The 26,293-nt window shown below is 39.3% G+C and overlaps 2 protein-coding genes and 1 long non-coding RNA gene across 6 annotated transcripts in view; 2 read left to right on the forward strand and 1 right to left on the reverse strand.

Moving 5' to 3' along the window:
• The window catches only part of LOC137978582 (tumor necrosis factor receptor superfamily member 16-like), a 34,105-nt gene extending 13,125 nt beyond the window's left edge, over positions 1–20,980 (forward strand). For 2 of the 3 annotated variants that reach the window (XM_068825572.1, XM_068825571.1), the window contains exons 4-9: positions 7,386–7,700; positions 8,975–9,236; positions 9,794–9,922; positions 11,020–11,106; positions 14,661–15,688; positions 16,497–16,634. In XM_068825572.1, coding sequence (XP_068681673.1) covers positions 7,386–7,700; positions 8,975–9,236; positions 9,794–9,922; positions 11,020–11,106; positions 14,661–15,685 — 1,818 coding nt within the window. In that variant the 3' untranslated portion in view covers positions 15,686–15,688; positions 16,497–16,634. Of the gene's footprint in view, positions 1–7,385; positions 7,701–8,974; positions 9,237–9,793; positions 9,923–11,019; positions 11,107–14,660; positions 15,689–16,496 lie in introns of all 3 variants that reach the window. The other variant, XM_068825573.1, reaches the window with a different exon arrangement.
• On the reverse strand, positions 928–6,234 carry LOC137980337 (uncharacterized). 2 transcript variants are annotated; one of them, XR_011118493.1, is made up of 4 exons: positions 6,097–6,234; positions 4,245–4,352; positions 1,755–1,822; positions 928–1,398 (listed from the first exon to the last, which is right to left on the reverse strand). It is a non-coding gene; the product is annotated as an uncharacterized lncRNA (long non-coding RNA). The 2 variants fall into 2 exon arrangements; XR_011118492.1 differs by lacking the exon at positions 6,097–6,234 and adding an exon at positions 5,054–5,477.
• Positions 20,981–24,101: 3,121 nt separating the features above from the next.
• Positions 24,102–26,293, forward strand: part of LOC137979760 (arpin-like) — an 8,110-nt gene continuing 5,918 nt past the window's right edge. The window contains exons 1-3 of the mRNA XM_068827104.1: positions 24,102–24,330; positions 25,416–25,497; positions 25,604–25,739. Coding sequence (XP_068683205.1) covers positions 24,113–24,330; positions 25,416–25,497; positions 25,604–25,739 — 436 coding nt within the window. The 5' untranslated portion in view covers positions 24,102–24,112. The remainder of the gene's footprint in view (positions 24,331–25,415; positions 25,498–25,603; positions 25,740–26,293) is intronic.

The following is a 26,293-nucleotide window of genomic DNA, read 5'->3' on the forward strand; positions in this document are numbered from 1 at the left end:
AACTATTTTGAAGGTCAGAAAATAGCTACGGTAGCCCAGGGTGGGTTAGGGGGAACAGCTAAGCGGATATGGTCCTTTTTACAGTATTCACTTATGAAGATACCCTGCTTATAATTTGACATCTGTGATATGATTGGCAGATTGAAATCTGACTTAGCTTCTGGTTTCAAGGGGTTGGTATATATAGAAACAGCATTTTGTTTCTCCTGGAGAAGAATTTAATTTGATGTTTTTCTGAACTTGGTTTGCTATGGTCAAAAAGTAATAGTTAGAGATAACAACTATTTTGAAGGTCAGGGAATGGTGGGTTAATTTTGTAAGGGCTAGAGGCAGTTTGAGATTGTTTGTGGGGGAGGGAAGTGGACAGCCAAGGGGGTCCCTCTTTTTAATGTATTTTGGTGAAGTTCCTAAGTAACTGCAGAATACCTGCCCTTTATTTTGTTCTTGTGCCAGCAACCTTTGAAGAATGAGGTATACAACAATACATGCCATTCATATTGAAATAAGTGGATGTGTATTTTGCAGTTTGCAGTGTATCAGGTGACATTTCAACTAGGGTAAATTTTTGTTGGGGTGGAAGGGGCTGGGGATGTGCACACACCAGAGTTTTCATCATCTTTCTCGATTCTCTGGATCTGTCACATGGGTTATGGGGAATCTAAAGAGTGCCTGAAAGTTAGTTAAAGGCCGGGGAATTTCTCGTTTGGCACAAAAAGCTGCAATAACGTCCCTTTTCAACGGTCACTTCAAACATCTCCTGCCAGGAAGTAGATTTCTGATGTTGTATTTATCACTAGCTTTGTTGTTGGCCAAAGTTGTGTCTTGGATAGTTAGGAAAAAATAGTTTTTTAACAGCAAGACGTCAAGAGATGCAAAAGATTGCTTGAGTAGTGACTAATGATTCTATTGTGATGATTCTAGTAAAAATGGCATTGAAGATAGATAGCTGTGGGAAGACTTGCTTGACTGTTTTAGATTTAAACCTTTTAGAATCTATCTGATATTCTCTATTCAATTGTAAAGATAACTACGAAGAAGGCTTCTTCTAAGGGGAAAAGCGCAGATTTTCAGAGTACAAGTTAGCCTGGTCAGCTAGCCCCTATGGCAACCAAATTTGGTCACACTGAGAATTTTTTCCGCACGGCTGATTTGCATAAAATAATTATAAGCTTAACAGAACAGGACACAGAAAACAGACTTTTTATGGTATGAGTTGCTCAGTTTTAGCATGCTGTGAATTCATTTACATATTTTGAAAGCCTTAATTCCCTCCCACTTGACAAATAACAAACAGGGGAAATATTGATCATTTGCTTTCATTTTCTGCTGGTGACATGTTAACCTCATACAATACACAAGATTAATCTGGTTCGAAATACTTTCCACCTTGTCATAAGCCTGCAACACAAAAGCCTTTGTTAAAATTGGTTAAAGAACTTGGTTTCCCTCTCGCTAGAACTAATTTTACAGCCTTCTACATGTAAAACATTTTTGTACAGCCTTTTTCTAAGAATAACAAAGTGCTTTGAAATTTAATGCAAAGGACCCTTAGTAAATCATTTAGCCATGCGTTTTAATTGTGGCACGCAATCTCAACCGGGCAGATTTCCTGTATTTGCCAGTTGACTGCAAATATATATAATCGAAGTGCACATCTAAAACTAAAATAAAGTATATTGCAGACAGAAAAATGTTCCTCTGTAGGCGATCATTCTAATGTCAATGAGCTCGCTTAATCACAAAACTGAACTAACCTGCCCCTCATTCCTAAAAGGATTATTGGGGAATGAGGTTTCTTAGTCTGTCCGCAGATTTTCGCCCCCTAAGAAAAGATCGCAGATTAAAACTGAACTAGGGTAATTGGCATGCACCAACTAACAAAGCAAGCTTCGTCGACCATTTTCGCTTCAACAATGGAATTTACGGCATGATAGGGAACTAGTATGGCTCAATAGTTATTAGTAAACTTTTTTTTTGCTTACATCGTCTATGCAAAATGAAATTGCACTACCTTACAAATGTTGTCTCGGCGAAAGCAGCAGTTTGTAAGCTTGTTTGGGACCTCCAAATGTCCAAAACATGTATTAGGGATAGCTATTCCATTAAAAGTGTTTTTTATATCTTCCGGTTTAATTAAAACCAATAAATTATCTGTATACAGTTTAATATTCCGCTCAATTCTTACTCGAAAACCTCAAAACATCTACGACAGCCACGTTGAGGTGGATTACGGCGTGCTTTTGCCACAGTCGGCACATGAACCTGCAGTTTGGCCGATGGGAGTTGGTAGAAATGATGAATCAGGCTACGCTCAAAAAATTCCCTTCGTTTTCTTTTTTGTCATCGTTGGTCAGGGGAGATGAATTATTGCCGATGTCTATTGCCTAAGAAAAAAGGTACTAAATTTAAATCCTTATTTCAGCGACAAAACATTTGGTTAGGCAGTGCTAGAAAGTTTGGCTCTTGGGAAGATCGGTTTGCTCTCAAAGGAGGCCCTAAAAAAGACTGCTCTCCTTCCAGCTTCGCAATTCTCTCACCTCGTAATTGTGGAGGAATTATTTCGCGACAGTTAAGAGCGCTACACGTCATCGTTTGCTTTCTCTTAATTGACATGTTTATTTTGAAAGAGTCCTTGAAGTGGGAATTTCCTGTGATAAAAAAGCTGTGATTTAGTCATTTCCTCATCGCCTAGATTTTTATCTCGTAAAATTTAGACCAATAATCAACTGAATTTCCAACTTCTTACCTAAGATGTTGGGAGTGTTAAGGCACATACAGGGTGGCATTTAACATTTCGTGAAAGAGATGAATTTGGCGAGGAGCAAAGATTTGAATGAATAAAGGGGACAAAGCCGTGGCGTGGTTAATTTGTCAGTCGCGGGATTTGTAACCGGTGCTTCGAGTAACGATCCTGTGCGTTCATATGTCTTCTTTTCAAAATTCTTGAGTTTGGTCCAATCGAGCAAAATTTTTGGCGTGAGCACCTGGCAACGTTTCTGCTTATTTTCTCAGCTATTTTTCTTTAGTTTTATATTGTTTTAGCTCTTCAATCATATTTGGTTTGTGTCTCGTATGCGTTTCACAGGTTGTTGCATTGTGCGTGAGCCAAATTCTATGTCGAAAGTGCTCTATTTTTGATACGGGTTTAAGACTCAGCAGAAGAAACGGGAGAAATAACGCATGTGTTCGGAGGTGAGAGTGATATCGAAGCGTCTTTTGTGTCCGCCATTCTCGTCTGTTCCCGATCATTTTGGTCTCTGACTTTTTCCGAACGTGTAGAAGTATTTGTTATGCAAATTCGTCTTCCATCGTGTTTAGTTAAAGTAAAGTCAGATTACCATGGCAAAGGTGAAACAATTACATGTATTGCCTGCCTCTTAACCACAGCCAAATAAAAACATTATTGCATAAGTAAACATTTGATCGTGTGGACCAGGGCTAAGAGTTTTTCATTACAACACATCGGCGCGGCGTGCTTGTTTTGACAAAGCACAGCGTTTTTCAGTACAAAGATTTGCGGGAAAAAAAATTAACTCTGAACTTACACAACCCTGCGAAGCAGTTTTCAATATTTTTACTTTGAAAGAACTTTGCGATTTCTTCGCTAAATGTTGCTATTCCAATTGTAAGCAAAACGTGACATGTTCCTTCCTGCATATGATCATAATGGAAACTCCAAAACTAACCAGTTCATTCAAAAATTGCCAAACTCTTAATGATTTTCATCATTTAACGATAGTTTTCCTGACGCCTACATGGATTAGGATAATTTTGTGAGGACAGTTTAATGTGGCAGTTAAAGACGGATAGCCTCTCTTCGCCATGGAGTTCATGGAGTAACACAACGGAACTCTAGTTAAGTTTTCACCAATGTAAAATTTATTGCACTTGCGATTTAACTTCTTTTTGTGGTCTCGGGTCAAGGCAATTTACTAGAAACTTGGATCTTGTAGGAGCGTTTGAGCTGAAGGAGCTTGCATTATTTTGTCAACAACATAACTGATAACCCCTTTGCATTTTTATGTCCATCGCCAAACCCCTCGTTTGCATAGGTGTGCTTTAAAAACTACTTGATAGTTGTTGAAAGAAGAAATTGATAAAAAAATGTCGCCTGCTTTTCACTGTAAATAGTACGCTTTTTCGGTCCGTAATAAATTTTTGGCCTGTCACAACTGGATTAGGAAAAAGCTGTGTGGGACTTGAACGGCGAAAAAGTTGATAGGAAAAAAGTGATTTTTACAAACCCCATGAAAAACTGGTCGCCTCGTCAAAGACTTGCCTGAACGTGCCAGCTAATTAGTTCGATGAATTGTATTAAAGTCTTAGCAAACTCCAGGAACACAGATGTACGTCTGAAAAAGACAATGATTGACAGAGAGTTTGCGTGAACTCAACAAGCGCAGAAAAATTGCGGATTTAGTTTCTGGAAGCTGTAACCGTATGTTAACAGTACTGTGTTCGAGGCAAAACGAACAAAAATGTATCTTCGAAGATGGGGGTTTCTTTACTTAACGGTTACGTTTTTGTGGAGTCGTGTATCGCAGCTTGGTGTTACTGAAGCCAAAGAAAAGGTTTGCGTTTTTAGCCTATTATTTTTGGCTTTAAGAAGTGAAAATTACTTGTTTGAGGAAAATTCGCGAACCGTTTGTTTATACGACCTGCGAATAGTTGTAGTTTCGTTACGTTTTGTTGTGGTATTATAAAAAACGTTTCAGAAATTAATTCTCTCATTTGGAATTCATAGAGAGCGCATCATACACAAGCTATGCAATGCAAAAATTTCTCGTGTTAAGATCTTCGCGAAAAATCGGAGGCTTTTCGCTGCGCGCGGGTGAACCACGTTGAGAGATTTCGACATCAACCGGAAACTTGCCGGAAAAGGCCTCCAGGTTAAACTAAACCACATTGCGTTGAAAAGCTATAGTCGATGTATATCATAAAGCAGAAGTTCGCTTTTTTGCAACGTTTCACCTTGTTACAATTGCGTGCCAAGAAAATTGAGTCGATACAAACTTGGACATTTGAGTTTTTGACGTGTTTTATCAAGTCTAACCTCAGGCAAATGATTACGTCGAGACATTCCTTTGTGTTTTATCAGACGAGAAAAAGTTTGTTCAAAGGCTTTATGCCTGACCCTTTTAAGGGTGCGATCTCGTCGTCGCCAGTGCAAGAAGAATTTCAAATTACATTTGCGCTTTGTTGCTTTGTTTGACATGTGATAACTTCGCAGCCCTGCTGCCAAGATTACACGCGAAAACAGCGTGATGGGTTTATGTATTGAAGAAATCATGTAACCTAATGAAGTCATTTCCGACTTGCCCAGTTGGTAGCACGTGGGAAACATATGAACATAATAAAACTAGAGCATTTTTCTGACCTGGTTTTGCAGCTAAAAGTCCTAAAACGTAAACCGTTTTTGGCAAATTTGCTTCGTTATCAACAATGCAAGCGTTCGAGATATTTACATCCATCTTGATTATCTTATAGTTGGAACATATGTGAAGTGGTTTCAGAGCATTCAACACATCAACCTGTAAAGCCGATATCTGATAAATACCATTTGTTACGTAACAAATTAGCCGTAGGAAGGGTTAAAGTTTGTATAGGATGCCAGAAGAAGAAAACGTGCTCTTGCAGGAATGTATTAATAGGCGAGTCTGAAAGCCTCTTTGCCGTAAGGCCGCTGAGATAGACAGCGTCAGCTGACGATCCGAAAGGAACAAAGGCAAAAAAAGGAAAATACGTGACGTTGCTAATTACAATCGCCGAAAAAATGAGCCAATCGTGATACAAATAAAAAAGCGCGGGAAAAAAGCAAATTGACGAGATCGTTGTTCATTCACCTCTGCTCGGCTGAGAACGTGGCGCGAGATTTTTATGCAGTGTCATCAGACGTAGCATAGCTGAAACCAACCTTCAGTCATTTGCCAAGGCGAACTAGGCTTTGATGCTTGAAGTTGTTTGAAAGCTAAGTTTTTAGTTTCTCTGGCTTGACCACTCGTTGCCGAAGTGATAAGCTTTTATAGTAGTATGTTCAAGTTCTCCACGATTATGGTGCACAACTTATCATCACAAAACTTTCGCTCTTACACTCACCTAAAAGAAGGGTTGAATTGAAATAACAAATCGCCTGTTGCTTTTGACTAGCCCTCACACAGCAACATAACGAGATTCATATTTCTTTGTCTCGACATCATAAAGTGTCTTCTTAACTGTCACAAAAGATCACGTCCAACAGAAGTATACGCATTGCCATTTCGCAAGAGGGGACGTTTTGTGATGTCTACTCAACGTAACTTGGATCTCATTTTATTGCGTTAGACTGACCTCGACAGTTCAAAGTGTACAAATAATTACACTCCTGGGGCCGTTTCTCGAAAATCCCGAAGACTTTTCGGGCCCGAAAAGTCATTTATGAAACTGCCAACCGCTTGTTTTGGAAAGCCGATCTTTTAACATGTTTTTAAGGTAACGAAAAAAAAAGGGACTGTGAAGTTTGATGACTTAAATCCTCTCCGTTCTTGAAATACAAACGGAATTGTGACACCCGAAAACGGCCCGTAAAGGTTCGGGACTTTCGAGAAACGGGCCCCAGGCCTCGGTTGTTCAAAAGGTTGATAACGCTATCCACCGGATAAATCACTATCCATTGGAAAGCACAATTTGTTTTGCTATGACTTATCCACTGATAGTGATAGTGCTTTTCATCGTTTGAACAGCTGGGCCCTAGGGACCGTTTCTCGAAAGTCCCGAAAACTTTACGGGGCCGAAAAGCCATTTGTGAACCTGCCAACCTCTTGTTCGGGAACGCCGGTCTTTTAACGTGTTTTCAAGGTAACAAAGAGCAAACTGTAAAGTTTGACGACTCAAATCCTCTCCGTTCTTGAGATACAGAGGGAATTGTAACACCCGAAAATGGCCCGTAAAGTTTCGAAACTTTCGTGAAACGGGTCCCAGGCCTCAGTTGTTCAAAGGCAAGATAACTTTATCCAGTGGATAATTCACTGTCCAATGGGTAAAATATACTTCACGTTACACACCTTTCAACCAGATGTGCTTAGAGTATATGCACATTCACAGTTACGAAGGCTAATACTGAAATCTTCTCAGAGACTAAAAGTGACAGGTAGTGACTTATCCACCAGCCTGGCCTCGGTTGTTCAAAAGGTGGATAACGCTATCCACCTGATAAATCACTATCCAGCGGATAAACACTATCAAAACCTATTGAGTTATCCAGTGGATTATGATTTATATTATTATATTATTTAGATAAAACTTTTACTTCATGTAGTTACTATTAAACTACTAAGAATTTTGTTAACTACCCTGGAACACCTTAACTACATTAATGCACTTTTAGTGACTTTCTTTTTCTTCTGCAGAGAATTTATGCGGTCACTTGTCCTAAAGGAGAATTTATAACAAAGTCCGGGAACTGCCAACCGTGCCCAAATGGCACATATTCCGACAGGATAAACAGTACAAGATGTTATCAGTGTGATATTTGTCGTGGAAGACACAACATTCCTACGAAACCTTGCTCATCGACAACGAACAGTATTTGTAGCTGCAAGCCTGGTCACTATTTTCAAGATAGCGTTTTATACTGCTCGAAGTGCCGTACGTGTGGAATTGGACGTGGAGTAAAAAAGAACTGTACTAGAAATAGCAATACCGTTTGTGCTCCTTGCGGAAAGGTGACTATTCTAATTCCTTCCTACATTCTCCTATTTTCCAAAGAAGTCTCTATTTGAAGAGATTTATTTATCGATGGTTACTCGGGGGATATTCGGAAAAAACCGGAGTGCTTCTTTGCCTCTTTTCCTATAGCCTCCTATTGGTCAATGGCAGAGTATCCGAACTAGAAATCGGAAGGGTCGTAGGTTCGACTCCAGCAAAAGAGCACTCGCCGGCGAATTTTTTCCGAGTATTTCCGAGTCATCATCCAGTGATGAATACATCTCTTCATTTCATTCACCCAGATTAACTCTTTCACTCCTGTAAGGGCCACTGAGACTTATAGATTTTACTCTGTCTAACGCCAGACGATTTTACTCGTCAATGGGGAACCCCACAGGAGTGAAAGGGTTAATGTATTTCATCTCTTTCAGTACAATCGTGAAGTCTCTTAAAATCAGCTATTGCCACGATACTTGAACCATTAAAGTACCTCACGGCTGTTGTATATGAGGTTTTGGCCGGCGCCAAATTAACCCTGGCCACTTTCCTAATGTGGGAGGCGCGGTGGCCTCATGGTTAGAGTGCTCGACTCCGGATCGAGTGGTCCGGGTTCGGGTCCTGGCTGGGGACATTGTGTTGTGTTTTTGGGCAAGACACTTTACTCTCACGGACCGGCGGATTGCTGGGGGTAACCCTGCGATGGACTAGCATCCCATCCAGGGGGGAAGAAATACTCCTAGTCGCTTCATGCTAAGGAAACCGGAGATAAGCGCGGGCCTGATGAGCCTTCTGGCTCGTAAGCAGAGACTTTACCTTTTTACTTTCCTAATGTAACCTTAGGCGAATATGATAGTTTTAGGCCTAGGGTTATCATTAATTAAGGGTTAGGGTTGTTTTATCATGGTTACAACCGTGACAGTGACCTGTAAAATATACCTGCCGCGCTCGCTGACGTCTTGACCGAGGGGACATCTTCTGTAAAACGTGGTGTTGTTTCAAGCCATGTCCTTTGAGAACAGTTCTCCTTGGAAGCTTTGATAGTCTCGAGGACCTCCTGTTTTTGTTTCGGGTGGTATAGGATATCCTGTTGTCTATTTTTGATAAAATTTTTATATTTTCCAATTTATTTCGCGAATCGCTCAGCCCTCTGCAACTTTCTAAGGTAGGCAATATTGTGAGACTTGTTACCTTGTAGAGTTAGTTGAAGAAGGCTGTTCGATTTCAAGAGATTTAACTGAAACGTTACCGGTAATAATCATTGACCTCATTGTTGGTGTAATTGCTTTCGTAGGGGACTTATTCAGATAGCAAAGATTTGAGTCGGTGCAAGCCGTGTACAAAGTGTAAAAAAGGCGACACAGTTAAAGAGGAATGTACGAAAAAACGTAATACCGTATGTCATAGTGGTAAACAAAACAATCTTTCGAAGGGGACACCTTTGGCTACTCCTTTTCCACCACCACCGCAAACAACAGCAACGCCGGTCACGGTGCTATCTACAGCGCGTTCTAAGCCATCGAAACAGGCAAGACCCGCCCAGTCAACCAAACGCAGTAAGTATAAAGCCCATGTGAAACGTAACGGACGGTCTTCGTCACTGAATCGCGTCTATTAAAACGTCAAATAGATTTTTAATCGTCAAGTAATGATATCAAATAGCATTTTAATCGTTGAGGTTAATATCCCTTACACTTCTTTAATTGTCTATCTATCTATCTATCTATCTATCTATCTATCTATCTATCTATCTATCTTTCTATCTTTCTATCTATCTTTCTATCTTTCTTTCTTTCTTTCTTTCTTTCTTTCTTTCTTTCTTTCTTTCTTTCTTCTTTCTGTTTCTTAGCTTCTTAGCATGCACAGCTGGAGTTGCGAAAAATTTAGCAAACAGACAGGCTCGTGCCTGAGAAGTAGTTACCTACGTTTCGTTTCCGTTTTCAGAGAGCGTCCTCTTTGCAAAGAAGTTTGTGATACACCCGCGTTATCGCATGTTAAAAATTATAGTAAAAACGTCAAATCAAACTTGGTCATAAAAACGTTGGAATTGTTATGTGATACAACAAAGTGCACGAGTGAATTTGTCTCCAATTTGTCTTCTTGTTCATTGCAGATAATGATGTCTTACCCTTCGAAGTCTCTCTTTCGGTGCTGTCATCATTTTTGTTTTGTGTTCTTGTGGCATTCGGTTGTTTGATGTATCGCTACAGAAAGAGAGGCTCCCATAATTTGGCACATCAAGGTAAGAAACGTGCCCCAAAATTATGCTCATTCTAAGGAGATGGCTCAAGATTATGTTGTCCGACGGCGACGGCAACAACAACGGCACAAAACAATGATATCATTGGTTAAAAGAGCATAAATAATCGTGCTGCACGTGCAGCACGGATTTTAGGGCGGATTCTTGCGGTACTCTGCATAACGACGACGTGAAATCACCAAATTTGAGGTTTTGACGACAACGTGAGCATGCAACACAGAATCTTTCATTTTCTATTTTCACTTTGTAACCGCTCGTACCAGTTTATTTTTAGGATACGTCACCCAAAATTGTAAGAAGTGAACGAGATAGAATAACCGCGAAAGAATTGTAATAAAGCAAAGTGATATTTTGAGGTGACGTTTTCGTTGAAGTCGCTGTCGTAGATCTTAAGGTCCCTATTAACTCGTATTTTTGTAGCAAATTTTGGGAAGGGCTACAAGTATACTTAGAGGGTGTACATTGAAAGAGACAGTTCCAAGTTCAAAGGTAGATTTGGCGTTCTTCCCAGAAGAACATTGCAAGTACTGTTCATCGCTGAGCGGAGAAACGGAGAAAAAAAGGCTTCCCGTTTCGCTTCGGTTAGTATCGGAGAAAATTTTTTCTTTTAAAATTAATTAATTAATTTACATCACTGATTTACATTACTTACATATAAAGCATATAAATACACGATTACATTGCTACTATACAGTAATTACTTAACAATACAGATCTTTAATACAGAGTAGCCAAAAAACTTAATTAGTCCCTGCATACTCACGCACAGCCACACACACACCCACACGCATTACGCACTTCTGATGCATGAACTCCGATGATTATCCAACTTGTGTGGTATATAAAAAACAATTATTCACCCTCAGTGTCGGTGAAAGTGGTAGGTATTGACCGCCGCTTCGGTAAATGATTGTCAACTAGTAGGTCAACACCGACATTTGGTTTGGAGAAGTTCACAGTAAAAGAGACAAATTAAAGCTCTCAGTCCTTTGGAACAGTTTCAGTAAAAAAGAGTGATACAGATTCAAGGGAATTGCGTCGTCATTTTTCCTGTAACTGTCTCTTTCCTTTCATTACAGAAGTTGCTGCGGAGGCCAGCACAGGCAGCACAAATGTTACTCCGGAAAATCATTATACGACTGTCCCAGTAACAGGAGGCCGCAGAGGTAGGTGCATTGTGAACTAGAAAATTCACACCGGTCACATGTTCTTGGCATGCGTTGTTCGTTCAAAAATGTTGAAACCAAATAGATCAGATTTAACCCTAAAAACGTCTGTTGGAAATAATGCGCATGGAAACTTAGCCAGTTCTTTTTACGTCCTACTGCAGAAAACGTTTTATATTCTCGCTGTATTTCATATCCTTTTTTTTTTTTTTTCACGCTTAATCTATGATCTTAAATCTTGTTTTCAAAACGCCAAAAAGTAGTAATGAAAAAAAAAAAAAGGTTCGTTGCATGATGAGACGCCTGATCGTTGTGTAGTTTTTATCATTGTGTTTAATGCTGGGTCACCATTCATACATGCAAGGGTGCGTCCAACTCGCAGAGATGGCACAGAGGAGAGTACTCGCCTCCCACCAATGTGGCTTGGGTTCAATTCCCATATTTTGCTTCACATGTGGGTAAAGTTGGTTGGTTCTCTACTCTGCTCCGAGAGGTTTTTTCTCCGGGTACTCAGGTTTTTTCCGTCTCCTCAAAAACTTTGATATGAATTGAGTCGATTTGATTGCTCTTCAGCGTCTCCAATTAGTGCCTCACTGCTAAATACAGTTGGCACTTAAGTGAAGTTCATTATCAAAATCCGAATGGTAAGAAAGTCTCAATTTAAGATGTTACTCAGACACCCTCCTCTCTTTGAGCTCTTAGTTTACAAACAACACTTGGACTTAACCGTTAAGCCTGTTGGATGCGCCCTCGTGTTTATCGTGATATAATTCTTATGCGTTTCTCTCTTCTAACTTTAGCCATCAGGATTCAGTGTCGGGAATCCTATTTTGGCAGAAATGAGCCGGTTTCGTATAATGTTGTCTTTTACCAAAATTAAATTGGTTCAGTTACTCTTTAAAAAGCTGCTGAAATAATCACTTATCAAGATTGAAATCTTTCATGGGACAATTCAAGCAAAGTGCGTCTTTAACTTAAACAAGTTTTGTCAGTTCGTCGAAGTAAATAAACTTATTTAAAACAATAACCTTAACAAACCTTGGGCATGGACTTTGTGTGCGGGCTTCCTTTTAATGTCGTTTTCCCTGTCAGTAAACTTTGTATATATTTGTGTTTTCTTTGGTTTCCTTGTGGTTTCATGTGTTTCTTTATTCCTGACCACCACTCGATCTCTTTCCTACTTATTTACCAAAAACAGCTGGGACATGTTTCTCGATTCGCATCGTCGTTGTGTCACAGCTCGGCTCATGTCACACGTTCGTTGCATTTCTGTTTACTGAATGATCGTCAAGGCAGTAAATAGTACGTTTTGGATGTGCTACAACTCTCGAGTTATCATTCTGCATCAACAAGAGCTAACGGAACCATCTTGACTTCATGTCGTCGTCTTTGATGGAAATGGCCGCCAAAACTTTGCCTTCACCTTGTGGCGCTAGAACCGAAGTTTCATAGAAGGGTTTTTCTTGGTTCCCATTCGTGGAGAGCTGCATTTACGACCTACGACCTATGGGCCTGTTAGGGAATCAAATGTGAATGGCAAAGAGCCTTTCATGGATAGAAAAGGTCTGTGTAATTTATACCTTCTTAGTGTCATAAGGCCACGATGCCCCAAAAGAATCAGCGTTTTGGAGACAGAAACTTGAAGTACTCACGGAAGATCCAAACCAGAGAAGACCAGAATGGCAGTCTAAGTAAGTAAATGGTTGTTATATTTGAAATATGTAACGCCATTTCACCCAGTTTGTTAGAACTATTGACTGTCTAAATGGTTTTGGTGGATTCCATTGTGTCTTGTCTTGTTTTGCCTGGTACGAAACTGGGTCATGTTCGGGTTACCTTTGATGAAAGCTTTATCGGACGCCATTGAATGTCCCATGCCTTCACTTTGATGACCATCATGCTGTGCCAATAATCCTCCATTGATGGACTCACTGGTAATTCTTTTCAAGAGATGATCTTTGATAAGCCATTTTATGCAAGTATAAACGAAAAAACCGCCACTGGATCACACCATTTTTTATAGTTTTGCTTTGACTTTTCTCTTTGGCAGGAAAACAAGAATAAAAATAAACTCAGCCAAGCAGTTGAGTTGGTCGGATTGAGGATTTTCTCTTGTTCTCGCTGTGCACCTTCGCTTGAGCTTAGGTGTTGCATGTTAACTTGTATGAAGTTACTTTACTAACTCAATAAATGATTATCGTCTAAAACATAATCAGTGTTGTAGCATCAAAAGACTGGGTGTCACATGCTTGGCTGAATTAAAATGCTAACACTTTCTTTGACCCATTCAGTGATTATTCTTCACTCGTAACTTTGACAATTCACGGAAGGAGTGACAGAGGTTACACCGAAAGTGAATCGTGAGATGTTTGTCCTCTCTCGTTCTGCACGTCGTAACTACTCAGCCCATAAAGAGACCTTACCGGGAGGCTGCCGTTTGTTTAGTTTCCTCCGCCTGAAAGACATAAATTGTAAATAGCGGCTTTCTAAATTGAATATTGATCGTCAAAAATTCTGGTCATCTCGAAAGGCAGCGAAGACTTCTTGTGTAAAACAAAAGATTGGGGACTCCACTTAATAATTATTGATAAAACACTACGTCAATGCATCGCGAAAAAAGCTGGGACGTCAGTTGTAGAGTTTTGGCGTTAATGCAAAGAAAACTGGTCGCTGACCTTTGGAGCAGGAGTCAAGTCATCTTACAAGCCATGAACCTCACGGTGTGAACTTGAAGACCTGTTTGAGGATTCTAGGCAAGATGACTTTGACAGCATCAGTCCGATGACAGTTCTTGGGCAGAAATGCGCAACCACACGAATCCGTCAAGACGTCACCTGTTCCATCAACGAGGAGCTCTTTGTTGAGGCCAGAGGGGTTTCTTTGAACTTGCCCAAGGTCATATGATACTGTGCGACCAAAACTAAAAACTGGAACCTTTCCATAGCACGAGAAATTCAATGCTCTGTAGCCAGTAACGCGGATTTCAAGTGTTTTGAACAATGATAGAAGCATATTCAGTGGCGATGAAAATTTGAAATTGTGGCCCCATGACTGGGTCTCAAGTTTTCAGTCTTTTTGAAAAGAAAATCAGTGAAGTCTGATGCACTCTCGGTTCCTATCATCCAGGTGATTTGGTTAACTAAAGGAAACGCAAAAAAGAACAGAATAACGGGCTACTCTGTCCTTACCACTAATTGGCGATTTCCCTTCTCTGGATTCCTCTTCCCAACGTATTTTCTTGAACACTTTGGCTGAGAGGTTTATCAACTCTGCTAAAACTCCTCGTTTTTGATACTCTCGAGATTATACTCGACTGGCTCTCTGCAAGTTGTTATGATGCTACACTTTTCTGTGACCGCTGCTTCTCTGGAGATGATTGCTTTCTAACTCCACTAATTCAATTCCAGAGGTAACCATTTTCAGTGGTTGGTGTTTGGGTTGCCCTTTGATAGTCAAGTGATTTTTGCCACCTCATAAATTACCTGTTTGCCCTCTCTCAGTGGATGGTAAAGAAAAAATCTTGTTGTTGACTCCCTGTCCGTTCAATTTTTCAGGGCGTCGGGAAACTGGCCCCACAAGCAGGCCAAGATGCAATCACGATTTCTCTCGACTCCCGGGCCAAGATGAAGGTACTCTACCAGAGCGATGCCTCTTTTACCTTTCCAAAGGTTTAGTCATGTCATCCCGTCATGTTTATCAAACTGCTCAGCGCAGATTTCTCACCTTCTGCAAGCAGGATTTGAAGACTGCTCCCAATACCTTTCCACTTCCAGCGGATGAGCAAACGTTGATGCGTTTTTGTACAATGCTGTCTGAGAGGATGAACTATTCTCTAATCAAGACCTACTTATCTGCAGTGCGCGCACTTCATTTGGACAATGGCTTACCTGATCCATTACTCAACTGCGTTCAGTTGCAGAATCTCATCAGGGGCGTCAAACAAGTGAAGAGTTCATCGGGTCCTACAAGGTTCTTAATTACATTTGAAATTATGAGGACAATCCACGAGTCTTTGGATTTGAGCGATCAGGACAATATTATGATTTGGGCAGCGTGCTGCTTGGGTTATTTCGGTTTTTTACGTCTTAGTGAGTTCATGGTTGACTCGGCTTTTAATCCAGGCATTCACCTGTCAGTGAGTGATATTCACCCTGATTCCGACGTTAATCCAACTCACATGAAAGTCAACGTAAAGTGCTTGAGAACAGATCCGTTTCGAAAGCAATGCCACATATATATGGGTCGTATCGATTCACCAATGTGTCCATATGTGGCTATGGATAATTACTTAAAGGCGCGTGGCTTGGCATCAGGGCCGATGTTCCTGTACCGTGATGGCAGTCCATTATCACGGCAAAAGTTATCATGTACACTACAGTCCATTCTGCGCTCAGCTGGCTCACCGCCTTGTAAATACTCAGGATTTAGCTTCCGTAGTGGAGCAGCCACAACTGCGGCTTCGCGTGGTGTTTCTGATGATCTCATTAAGACACTGTGCCGAAGATGCATCGATTCTTACGATGCCTATGACAAAACTTCGATTGACACGGTTTTACGTGTTACCTCTCAGTTAGTTTAGCAGGTACGACAATTGTAAAAGGCCTCTGGTGGTCTAGTGTCCCGAGAAACAGTGTATTTCCACATAGTCTAATCAGCTGTTAGAAGCTTAGATATTCCTAAGGGTTTCCGGCAATCAAGGCTTACATTATTTCAGCCACAACAAACACAGCTTTTAATGCAATAAATAAATAAACAAATAAATAAATAAATAAATAGATAAATATAAATATGGTTAATTAAGCAGTGTTTACGATAAGAAAAGCATTGTTGTGTTGTATTTCCAAATTCAGTACGAAGCAGAGAATTTTTAGATTTGGTACAACCCATTTATAAACTCAACACTGCCGCGAATGTTGTAAACAACTTATTCAACGCACATGTACTCAGTGTTCATGTCCAACCAGTAAGTACGAGACATCTAAAGGAAAGAGAGGGTAACTAGCAATAGAGTTATTGTCATAGAGTTCTGACATTAGAGTTAGAGTTAAGTTTCCAAAATCCTGAATTCAAGATTTTGGAAGGCCTAAATCCTGAATTCAAAAATACAGAAAGTATCTTAAACATGCATAAAGGCCTAAGGTTCGCTCTTATGAATGTTGGCTTAGGAGTTTGGAAACTTAACTCTAACTCTACGACATAACTCTATGAAAGTAACTCTAAGAATAGCTGCCCCCAAAGAACATCTAACGAAAAGTTTTTGTAATATTGTAATTTCAATAGGCCATTTCCGAGTTCGTATCTACCTCCTCTTCAAAACGAGTCTAAGTGCGAAGCCGTTTGTAGTCGTTTAGGATTTAGTGTTTTAAAGTCCTCGATTTTTTTTTCCCCAGGTTCAAAGAAAATGCTACGAGAGGTTCCCTATACACTCATCAACGAACTAGCTATGTACTTAAACCCACGAGAGAAGTGGAAAATTCTAGGTGGGTGTCTTGAATTCAACAACACAGAGATTAGCAATTTTGGACTAGTTAAACAGAATGCGACGCAAGTCATGCTAGAAGAATGGGGTCAAAGAGATTGCGCTACGGTGGCAAATCTTATGAAGACTTTTGCTGCAATGAAGTGGCATAAAGAAGAGAGAATATGTGCAGAATACGTCTAGTTTAGTTCTTATCGCGTAAGTGTACTTCTTTGTTTCATGTAGTCTGCCTCAAGCGTTTTACAAGCCATGAGCCCATGACTAGGAACATACAACTTCATTGTATTTGTGGAAAGGCGTTTTTTACAGTCTTGGTTATTTTTAGATTGATTTTCCCGAAAAAGGGTTAAACTAGACTTTTCCAGCTAATAACAAGTCTTCCATGAGAAATCCATTCATTACCCGTGAGATTAAAGGGGCACTGTCATGCTAACTTTACTGTTTTTAGGGCAACACTGAGTAAAAATCTAAATTAGTAATTTAGTTCACACGTACAACATTCCTGACAACCCACTGACAAGATATGAAATATACTTATTGCACCTAGAGCTATTCGTATTTAATTTTTGGTGACTTTCTGCGGACCTATCTCCAACTTTTTTCAAGTTTCAATCCATTTCCATCGTCTCCATCCACGGATGCAAATAACAAAGAATAGCTTCAGTGCGCTTCAATTGTTATTGGCAACAAAACTACACCATTATTTTTATGCAAAGACGTATTTTAGTGATTCGAAGTTTGACTGAAATAGCGTGACACTGCCCCTTTAAGAATGGTCACTCGTGCAGGCCATATCTTATTTAGAACTCGACTAAAAATAGCTTGATCTGTGAAAGTGCTGTTACATAGACCTGCTATTGAAGTTGTAGGCTCCTAGTTAAGCCGCGACTACACGAGCGACTTTTTCCTTCAGGATGGTGATGCGATTTTTTCTTTTAAATTGTCGCGTCGCCAACGAGCAGTGGTGGCTACGCTTGGCGTCAATTTTTTCGCGATTCGCATCTGATTGGCTCGATAACCCCTGGACGCGTCACAAATTGTGACGCGTCCAGAGCAAAATGTTGCAACGCGGTTACGCGAGTGACAAAGTTCACGACTTTGTCGCGAAAAATTCAACTCATTCAATTTCTCGCGATTTTTGCCTGCGATTTATTTCAGCTGTCGCATCACCTGTGCGAGGGTGGCTACACGGGTGATTTTCATCGCGTGCTAGCGACGCGACAATTTTCCAAAAAGTCGCATCACCATCGCAAGCAAAAAATCGCTCGTGTGGCTGCAGCTTTATGGGCTCTTGGTTTAGTTCATTTTTGTTTGTTTAATGGGCTGTCCCCATTTGTCGTTCATCCATGTTTACACTCATTAATTGTACGTGTTTTCGTAGTCACGCAGCTCAGTTTACTTTGTTTTTGACTTTTTGAAGAAAAGGCTAGGAACAGAAGGGAAAACCCAGGAAAAAAGCACCGGGTATCGAGGATGCCTAAAAATGCACGTGAAAAATCCAAACCAGACTTTTTCTCAATCAGCGCATATTCCAGTGACCTGGGACTGTTTGCGTTGAAGCATCGAATTTTTGATAAAATTTCAACTCATTCGAACCATTTCACATACACTACTGTTTTTGTCGCGTGTTTACTCTCGTGTTGTAAGTCAATTACAAGTAAATTGTGTGGCGACACAGCCCAATTGTCTGTTGTTTTTTCACTCTGTTTTAATTGTTTTAATGTTTGACGTTGTGGCAGTCTTTATATATTCGTGTACATATGCTTAATTTATTATACTGAAAGTACCACTTGAAGTACATTCCAGAGGTCTTTATATAAGATGTTTGTAGTATAAAACATGAAAATAGTTCGATAAGAATTTGTCTCCAAAAGTGGTTCCTAGTGCGGGGCAATTAGTGAAAAATTTCACTCATGAATTTCCGTTTTATGTCGTGTGGCATTCCATTGGGTGGTGCCTTGAATTGTTATAGCGATGAGAATTATATAGTTTTATTCTAATTTTGAAGGGGGATTATGGGCATGTTTTTTCAAAGTTCGATTAGCCCTGACTATCAGGATTGAGTTTGAACAAACCATGCGAAGAGATGTCATGGTATTAACTCGACCATAGTCTTAGCTTCATAAAAAGGGTGTGTATTATATTTTTAAAACTGTGGGGCTTGTTCGAAACCTTTTTTGGGTGAATAGAAAACATATCCATGTTCATGGCAGTAAACGGTTGAGGTAATTCAGCCCCATTTACTCGCTATAAATTATTTTCCCAAGTCGAACTGGTGTTTCTTGCGATTTGCAAGTTCTACCCGCGGGAAGGGTATGCTAATTGAAGTCTGCCCCTTTTTGAAAGAAATACAGTATGCGACAGCCCTTTTATTTCTTCACTATTAATGAAATTAGTATTTGGAAGCGATAGTATGAAAGGGAAATTTAATGATATTCACAGAAACTTGTTTTTAGCGTCCTTTATCCTACAGACGTTTGTCATCTTAAGTGAATTGTTTTGTTAAATTACCTTGTAGTTTTAAAGTGGTACTGTGATAAAAAATCAAATCTTTTTATTCTTTAGATTTCAAAACTATGTCAACTCAACACTAAGTGAAGCCAAGCTTTAAGCCTCAATTTAAAAAGGACACTTGATTATTTTAACTGGAATTTTCCTATTTCATGGTCCGCCGTCACTAAATTTAAAATCTCGAGAAAGCTGGATCGAGGAGAAAATGACGTCAGACTCACTAGCGTAAGAATGCAATGCGTTCGTACGAGACTGAATTAATATAAAGCATGGGGGTTTTGGGTTTTCAGATTTTCAAACTCGTGTTCTGCATACATAATAATCTGCGTTTACACGCTGAAATTTTAAGGTATTGAGTTAATGATCTTTTCCCCAGATCGAACCTTCTGAGGTCCAGTCGGCCAGTTTTTAACGTGAGTAATGGCGGACCGTGAAATCCAAAACTTACACTCCAAGTAAACAGCCTTCGGATAAAAGTCAAAGCTCAAATTTTGCCAGGCAGATTTTAAGCAAACACACTTTTAAAACCGGGAGAAAACAAAAGGAAATTGATTTTTTTAATCATATTACCACTTTGAAATGGCTCTTAGTTAAAGTAATTTTGCATGGAAAAGGTACTCTTTTTTCACCGAATTATCTAGGCTTATTAATTTGTTTGAGATGCAATATTTTGGGAGTTGATATTTGGAATCCACATCGTAACAGAAATTTAAATTCTATTTAAATAAGGAAATTGTTTCATTGTAAATTAAATTTATTTGGGGTGCTACATTTTTGGACCAAAGAAGCGAAAAGATAGAGCTTATTGAGGTGGCACGAATTCGAAATCCTGTGAGCAAGTATTCTATTACGAAAGCGGATATTATTTGAAAGAAAAAGTCCCAGTTATGGTATTATTTGTTTGTAAACTCCCGCCATTGGGGTAAAGTTAAAAAGAAAGAGCAAAAATAAATTTAATTTAAAAGAGATGCTCTCGAGTAAACAAAATAAAGAAATATAGAAAAAAGAATTTTGACGACGGAGCCATGTTAACATTATTGGTAGAACTAGCTTTCATGGAATGATCCGAGTTCTAACCGGAGATATTTTCGGCAAATGAGGACCACAGTGCTTCGTTCGCAGATTTCAGATGTTAACGATTTTTATGAAAGATTTTTATTAACGCTCAATTCTCTAAGAGTCTGAGATCTCAAATGCTAAGCTTGTTTCTCCGTACCAATTCGAAACCAACCTTGTTTTACGATTAATATAGAATTTATTTATCACCTAATAGCCCCCATGGAGGATATCACCAAAACACGAGAAAAGAGTCAAAAATACACAATATCTTAACATATCATTTTCATTTATCATTTCTAAGGTATAAGCCAACGAGATATACCAAAGTTTGTTGAAATTACAGAAAAAGTTAGCACGTCCCTAAAAGGAATAATGAATGAGTCTAGAGCTGGTGTAATTTCAGAGCCTCCAATTCGCACTGAACTCGACTCTCAGTCTATGCGAAAACTGTGAGCTTTCGCTTATTTTCTACCAAATCTTTAAGTTAGTTGTCAAAATTACTTGTTCGGATAGTTTCACGGTATATTGTTTTTTCAAGCTTAGCTGGAATAATACGATCAAATGACTCCAGGAGTTTTAAGAGGGTCAATGAAAATATCTTGTCTATTCTTTATGATCCGTCATGAATAAAACACGTTTTTGAGATAAAAAGGTTTTATTTATGTAAGGGATGACTAATCCTATTTAATATGTAAGTTTTTCAGCAGACGTCAATTTTTAGAGTCTGTTTTCCATGGAGAATATGATTAGGAAAAAATCTTTTTACAAAAGGTAATTTTTGCTACACTTTTTGTAATGGTAGCAATAAAAAGAGATCTTGTTTACTGGCTGTGTTCTGTTCTTGCCTGCAAATGATGGGTGGGCTTGGAAAGTTTGAAAATATGTACGAGCACGGTAAGGGACTGGTCAAAAAGTATGGGGGGGGGGGGGGGGGGCGGAGCAATTGGAAATGTGGCAGATAAAGAACACACATCACCCACCCTTACTTTTGGCACAAAACTATTTGACCCACCCCTAAATGAAGGCTGACACTTACATTACCCACCCCCTGATAAACGTTTTTTTTTGTTATGTAATCAGTTATACCACATTTGTATATGAAGTTGTGGTGGTGTTGATTTACGGTTAGGTTTGTTTGTTAACCAGATACAAAAGCATGTAAAACTAACTAAGTTTCTCATCCTGGTGCCATCAAATTATGTGTTTCAACAGAATCAAGCCCTCGATCATTAAAAACATTTTAATTTAACAATGTGCCTTCCCTCCCCCCCCCCCCCCCCCACCTATACTTTTTGACCAGTCCCTAAGTGTAAAGTTGTTCTCTCTTGCTCTACGGTGGGACTTGGAAATTGCTCATGGAATCGAAAATTTCGAGTACGTTAAAGAACTGCTCTCGCGCACTTTGGAATAAATAATCAGCAACTATAATTTGCATTTACTTTCCACTGGGTGCTGAAGGCTGAACCACGAGCAATTTTTAAAAGGCACTTCTTATTTGTTCCACATTTGCACTCGAAATCATGTAATTACGAAAGCTAACAAAATTTTGGAGCCACTCTATTGAAACTCTAAAGTTTACCTTTGTTGCCTCCAATTCTTCGTGCCTGTCTTTGGTCTTTAAAATTGAGAACTTTTACCACCCTATAATGCAGCACGTTTTGGGAAGTTACATAAAAACAATGATGCCCTCTTAAGGGGGATTTACATTAGTTTTCCCTTAATCCTAAAATTATTGAGACTGTTATCCCTAAAATTACTTATCTTTGGAATTTGACAATAAGTGGCAATTTTAAAGAGTAAAGGGACTCGTTTTTTTAACAGTTAATTAACCTAATTAAATACTGCATAATTATACGAAAACTCTACAGTTTCACCCCAGGACACAATCGGTTGACCGAATTAAAGAGCCTGGGAGCAAATCCTGGACATCTCGCTATAATAATTTTGTCAGTTATCGCTTATCCCTAAAAGGGCCTTTACAATGCACAGCATGTTCTCTACCTTGAATTGACGATTATCGTTAATTGTTAATTTGCTTTCAATTTACTATTATCGTTATTTCAGAACACTGGAAGCTTGATATGGATTATGGGAAATGAACATATTTCTTTTAAAAGCAGAACCCTGTTTGGACACGCAGGACTCGAACCTGGGAACGTGTAATTAATAACCCCTTCACTTAACCACTAGACTACTACATCACTAACTGCGAGGATGTCATTTTTTATTAATGTCAATAATTTTTTCTTCCAAAACTGCCGCTGTAAACGTGTATTAACAGCCGCTAAGAAGCAAGCTTACACAGTAAAAAATGTCGGTTACCAAACTTCAAGAGAAAGCTAACCATTTTAAAATCAAGCTTTAGACTTAACCATTATTCAGCAATGATTTTATATATATACTAATTAGTTTTGGCAAATAATCGGCACATTTTTAGTCAGTTGATCTTTAGTGGTTAAGTGGATAAAAACAGTTCCTTCGAAGTAGGTGCTCCGGGTTCAAATCCTGTCCAGGGGCTGCTTTTACTTTTTTCTTTTTATTTGCTACCACAAGTCCTGGGACACAGTGTCCTAAATTAACGATAATAGTAAATTGAAAGCAAATTAACAATTAACGATAATCGTCAATTCAAGGTAGAGGACATGTTGCAATGCAAGTTACCAACTACTGGGACTGCCGTGCCGCAGTGAACTGAAAATCTATTATTAATATATATATATATATATATATATATTTAGGCAAATCTAGCCGAGATCTTCGATGATTATTTATTTGAGATGTTAACTAGTCAACGTACCTTATATACGCCTCTTCCAGCCTCCTCATTACTATAAATTAGTCTATTTTCCTGTGCTCTTTCCTGCTCTTTTGCCGTTTTTCGTTACCATAATTCAGCCTATTTTCACATACTCGTGCTTGTCCATTCTTCTATTGCTCGTCAATATAGTTTCGTCTAGCTCTTTCTCTTATTCGGACTCTTTCTCGCTACCTCTTTCGTTGTTTGTCACTAATATTTCGCCTGTTTTTCGTGTTCTTAGCCGTTCGTTTAGGTTGAACATCACTTATTCGTCGCCTGCTTTGTTTTTGTTTCGTTTTTTTGTCTCCATTTCTCGCCTTACTAAAAAAATACTTAGCTTGTTTTTTTGGTTGTCTTCAAAATTTTTGTTTGTTTTATTACTAAGTATCAAATGCAGTGCGCTGTTCATGCCACTTCCCGCCAAAAAAGGCGGTTCCTGTGTCGGTTCCCGCCCATGAAACTTTCGGCTTACATGAAAAGTTTAACCTACGGACTGACACTAGTACCATGACGTCATAACCAAAACCAACATTTCTCAGGGTTACCGTAGGATTGATCAAAGAGAATTTGCAGTCAAATCTGAGCAACTTAACACCTTACTTGAACGGGACCTTTGGGATTGGGGGCTGTTGGAAAAGAGGGGCAAAAGCACCCCTCCCTCTTTCGGGGCCTGTCACGAGTGGCCTGCTGAGCCAATTGGTTAATTGAAAGACGAATTATTGCACTTTCGTCAAATCGAAAACCTGAGTCTGAATGCGAGTTTGCAGTTTAGTCCATATTGAAGACGCATAATTTCTATCATCTGCCTATTCGCGTCTTTACTGACTTTGAACAAAAAGTGTGCCAACGTTTATTGGTGTGTGACTTCTTCTAAAATAGCCGGGGATTATGCAATTATGCCGACATTGGGCACAAAGCAGAAGGTCTCGGTCACGCAGTCTTCGAAAATGTGGCGTTTGATGTTGTCCTTTAACAGCATGTTTATAGATAGAAGAGTAAACTGTGCGAGTGAGGCCTTGAGCTAAAAATGGCATCGTGGGAAAAAATAGGAATAAAGTTTTCAATAACAGCTCACTTGCACTCGGACGTCACTCGAGCAGTTAATTGTCAAGAACGCGTGACATTATAGGACTCATTTCCAGGTTCTCCGGGATTTCTAAATGGCGAGGGAGAGGCCTGACAGAAATCCACCATTCTTCCAAGAGTCTTCCAAAATATTGATAACCTTCCTTGTACATGCAATAGCAAGTAATCATTACACGACCACAATGAGCCGTGCTCATATGCTGTATGATAACAAACCTTTGGAATCCATTCCAGTTACTCCTGTTAGATGGGAAAAACACTGGGAACCAGGACAAGTCTTCTGTTTGCATAGGTTTGTATTCGAACTCATTTTAAACTCGGCGGGTCTAAAACACAGGTCACATTCCACAGGTCACTCGTTGCAGGTTATTGTTTTACCTTTTTGAAAGTAACCCAAAACCCGCAATTTGGCTAACCCTAGGCCTAAAACCAACCTTAGGCCTAGAGTTAGCGAAATTGAGGTAAAACAATGACCTGCAACGAGTGACCTGTGGAATGTGACCTGTGTTTTAGACCCGCCCTTTTAAACTCGTTTTATTCTCCTTACCTATTACGTTGTAAGAATAAGCAAGGATGAAATTTCATACTTTGAATTGAACCTATTTGAAATCAATGCGACCATTTAGCCGTGACTTCTCATTTTCCACAAAGACAACGTGCATTTCACTTATTTTTAAGGAATCCTTGACAGAAACTTGTTATTCAATAAACATTGCATTGAGATGCATTTGGAGAGGAAATCTGCATGTAAAGGTCTCCTAGATAAATAATAATTTCATGGTATTTTGGGGGCCCTTGAACCCTTCATTTTGTTGTTTCAGTTAATATTATAGACTTGTCATCTGTGCCCTGGCCAAAGTTTATCAGTAGTACGTAACAACAGAGGACACCAAGACATGGTTAACTGACCAATAGTTTGCTTGTCTTTTGCAATTGCCCCTCTTCCTACCTTCGTCCCTCATCTTTGGGCACATGAGAAGGATAATGATCAGTTTTGAAATTGACACACTCCAACACTCCAGTGTGAGGTCAAGATGGCTGAATATACTAAGGGGGGAGGGGGAAGGTCATGGATGGAGATGAGGTGGTCCCTCTGAAACCAAGAAATGAAGGAGTGAGGCTAATAACCTGTCATCTTGGTCATTTGACCCATTTCAATAAAGGCTTTGTTGGATTCTTAGTTTACTCCTTTTGGAACAATGGTGATAGTCCTCCCAGACAGGCAAGATGAGCTTACTTTGTCTAACTGGCTAGCAAATCAGAGTCGAGTTTTAGTGTATCTTGCCTGTTCACGTATTTTAATTACTTTAACAATAACTGGTATGATAATATACTTAGTTATTACCACCTAGTTGTTGTCTTGTGTTTTTTTCAAAGCTCTGGTGGGATTATTGTGGAAGGTAAACTACATGGGAGGCTGAGATTTTCCATCACACATCCTTTCTCAGGTTCTCAAAAGGTATAGTAGTAGAAAGCTTAAAGTTGCTTGGATAAGCTTTGTGACATTTAGCTTATGTGTAGTCTGAAGAAATCTTTAACACTGTGTTATCTACTATTCTAAACAGTGGCGTTATGTAGTCCTGCATGTAGAGATTCTAAAAGCCTTCAAGAGAAAATTTGATCCATCCTCTGGGAAAGAAATAGAGCCAAACTATGGAAAAGACAAGAAAGTCAGCACTGGTTACTTAATGTCCTCTTACAGTGAGTGCTGCTTGGTGTTTCTAACCATAATAATAATAATAATAACAATAATAAACATGATGATGCCATTCATGGCTTCTCGAGTGTCTTTGCAAAGATTACACAGATTGTAAAATTCCTTCTCGAACTCATTAATAATTCATAAGCCAAAAACAAAAGAAATCACTACTGTGAAGGACGTTTGGATATGTGGTCTTAATTAGCATAACATTTCGCCAACTTTGATCCCAAATATCTCTTAAAATACTGATTCCTTTGAGAAGCAATATCAAACACTTGAAAGAGTGTTTCATCACATATCCAACCACCTTGAAATCGGTTAAAAAACTCGGCCTTCTGCCTCGTTTTTCATCTAGCTTCTCGGTGTTTGTATATCCGATGAAACACTCCTTCTCGTGTTTGATATATTACATGAAGAACCGAAGTAGTCGACAGTTTATCACCAGTGTTGTTCATGATTGCAGTAAATTACCCTTACGAATGTTTTTGGTGAGTAAGTAAGTAAGTAAGTAAGTAAGTAAGCAAGTAAGCAAGTAAGTAAGTAAGTAAGTAAG

Source organism: Montipora foliosa, chromosome 12 (genome assembly GCF_036669935.1).
Source record: "Montipora foliosa isolate CH-2021 chromosome 12, ASM3666993v2, whole genome shotgun sequence".
NCBI classification, from domain to species: Eukaryota; Metazoa; Cnidaria; class Anthozoa; order Scleractinia; family Acroporidae; genus Montipora; species Montipora foliosa.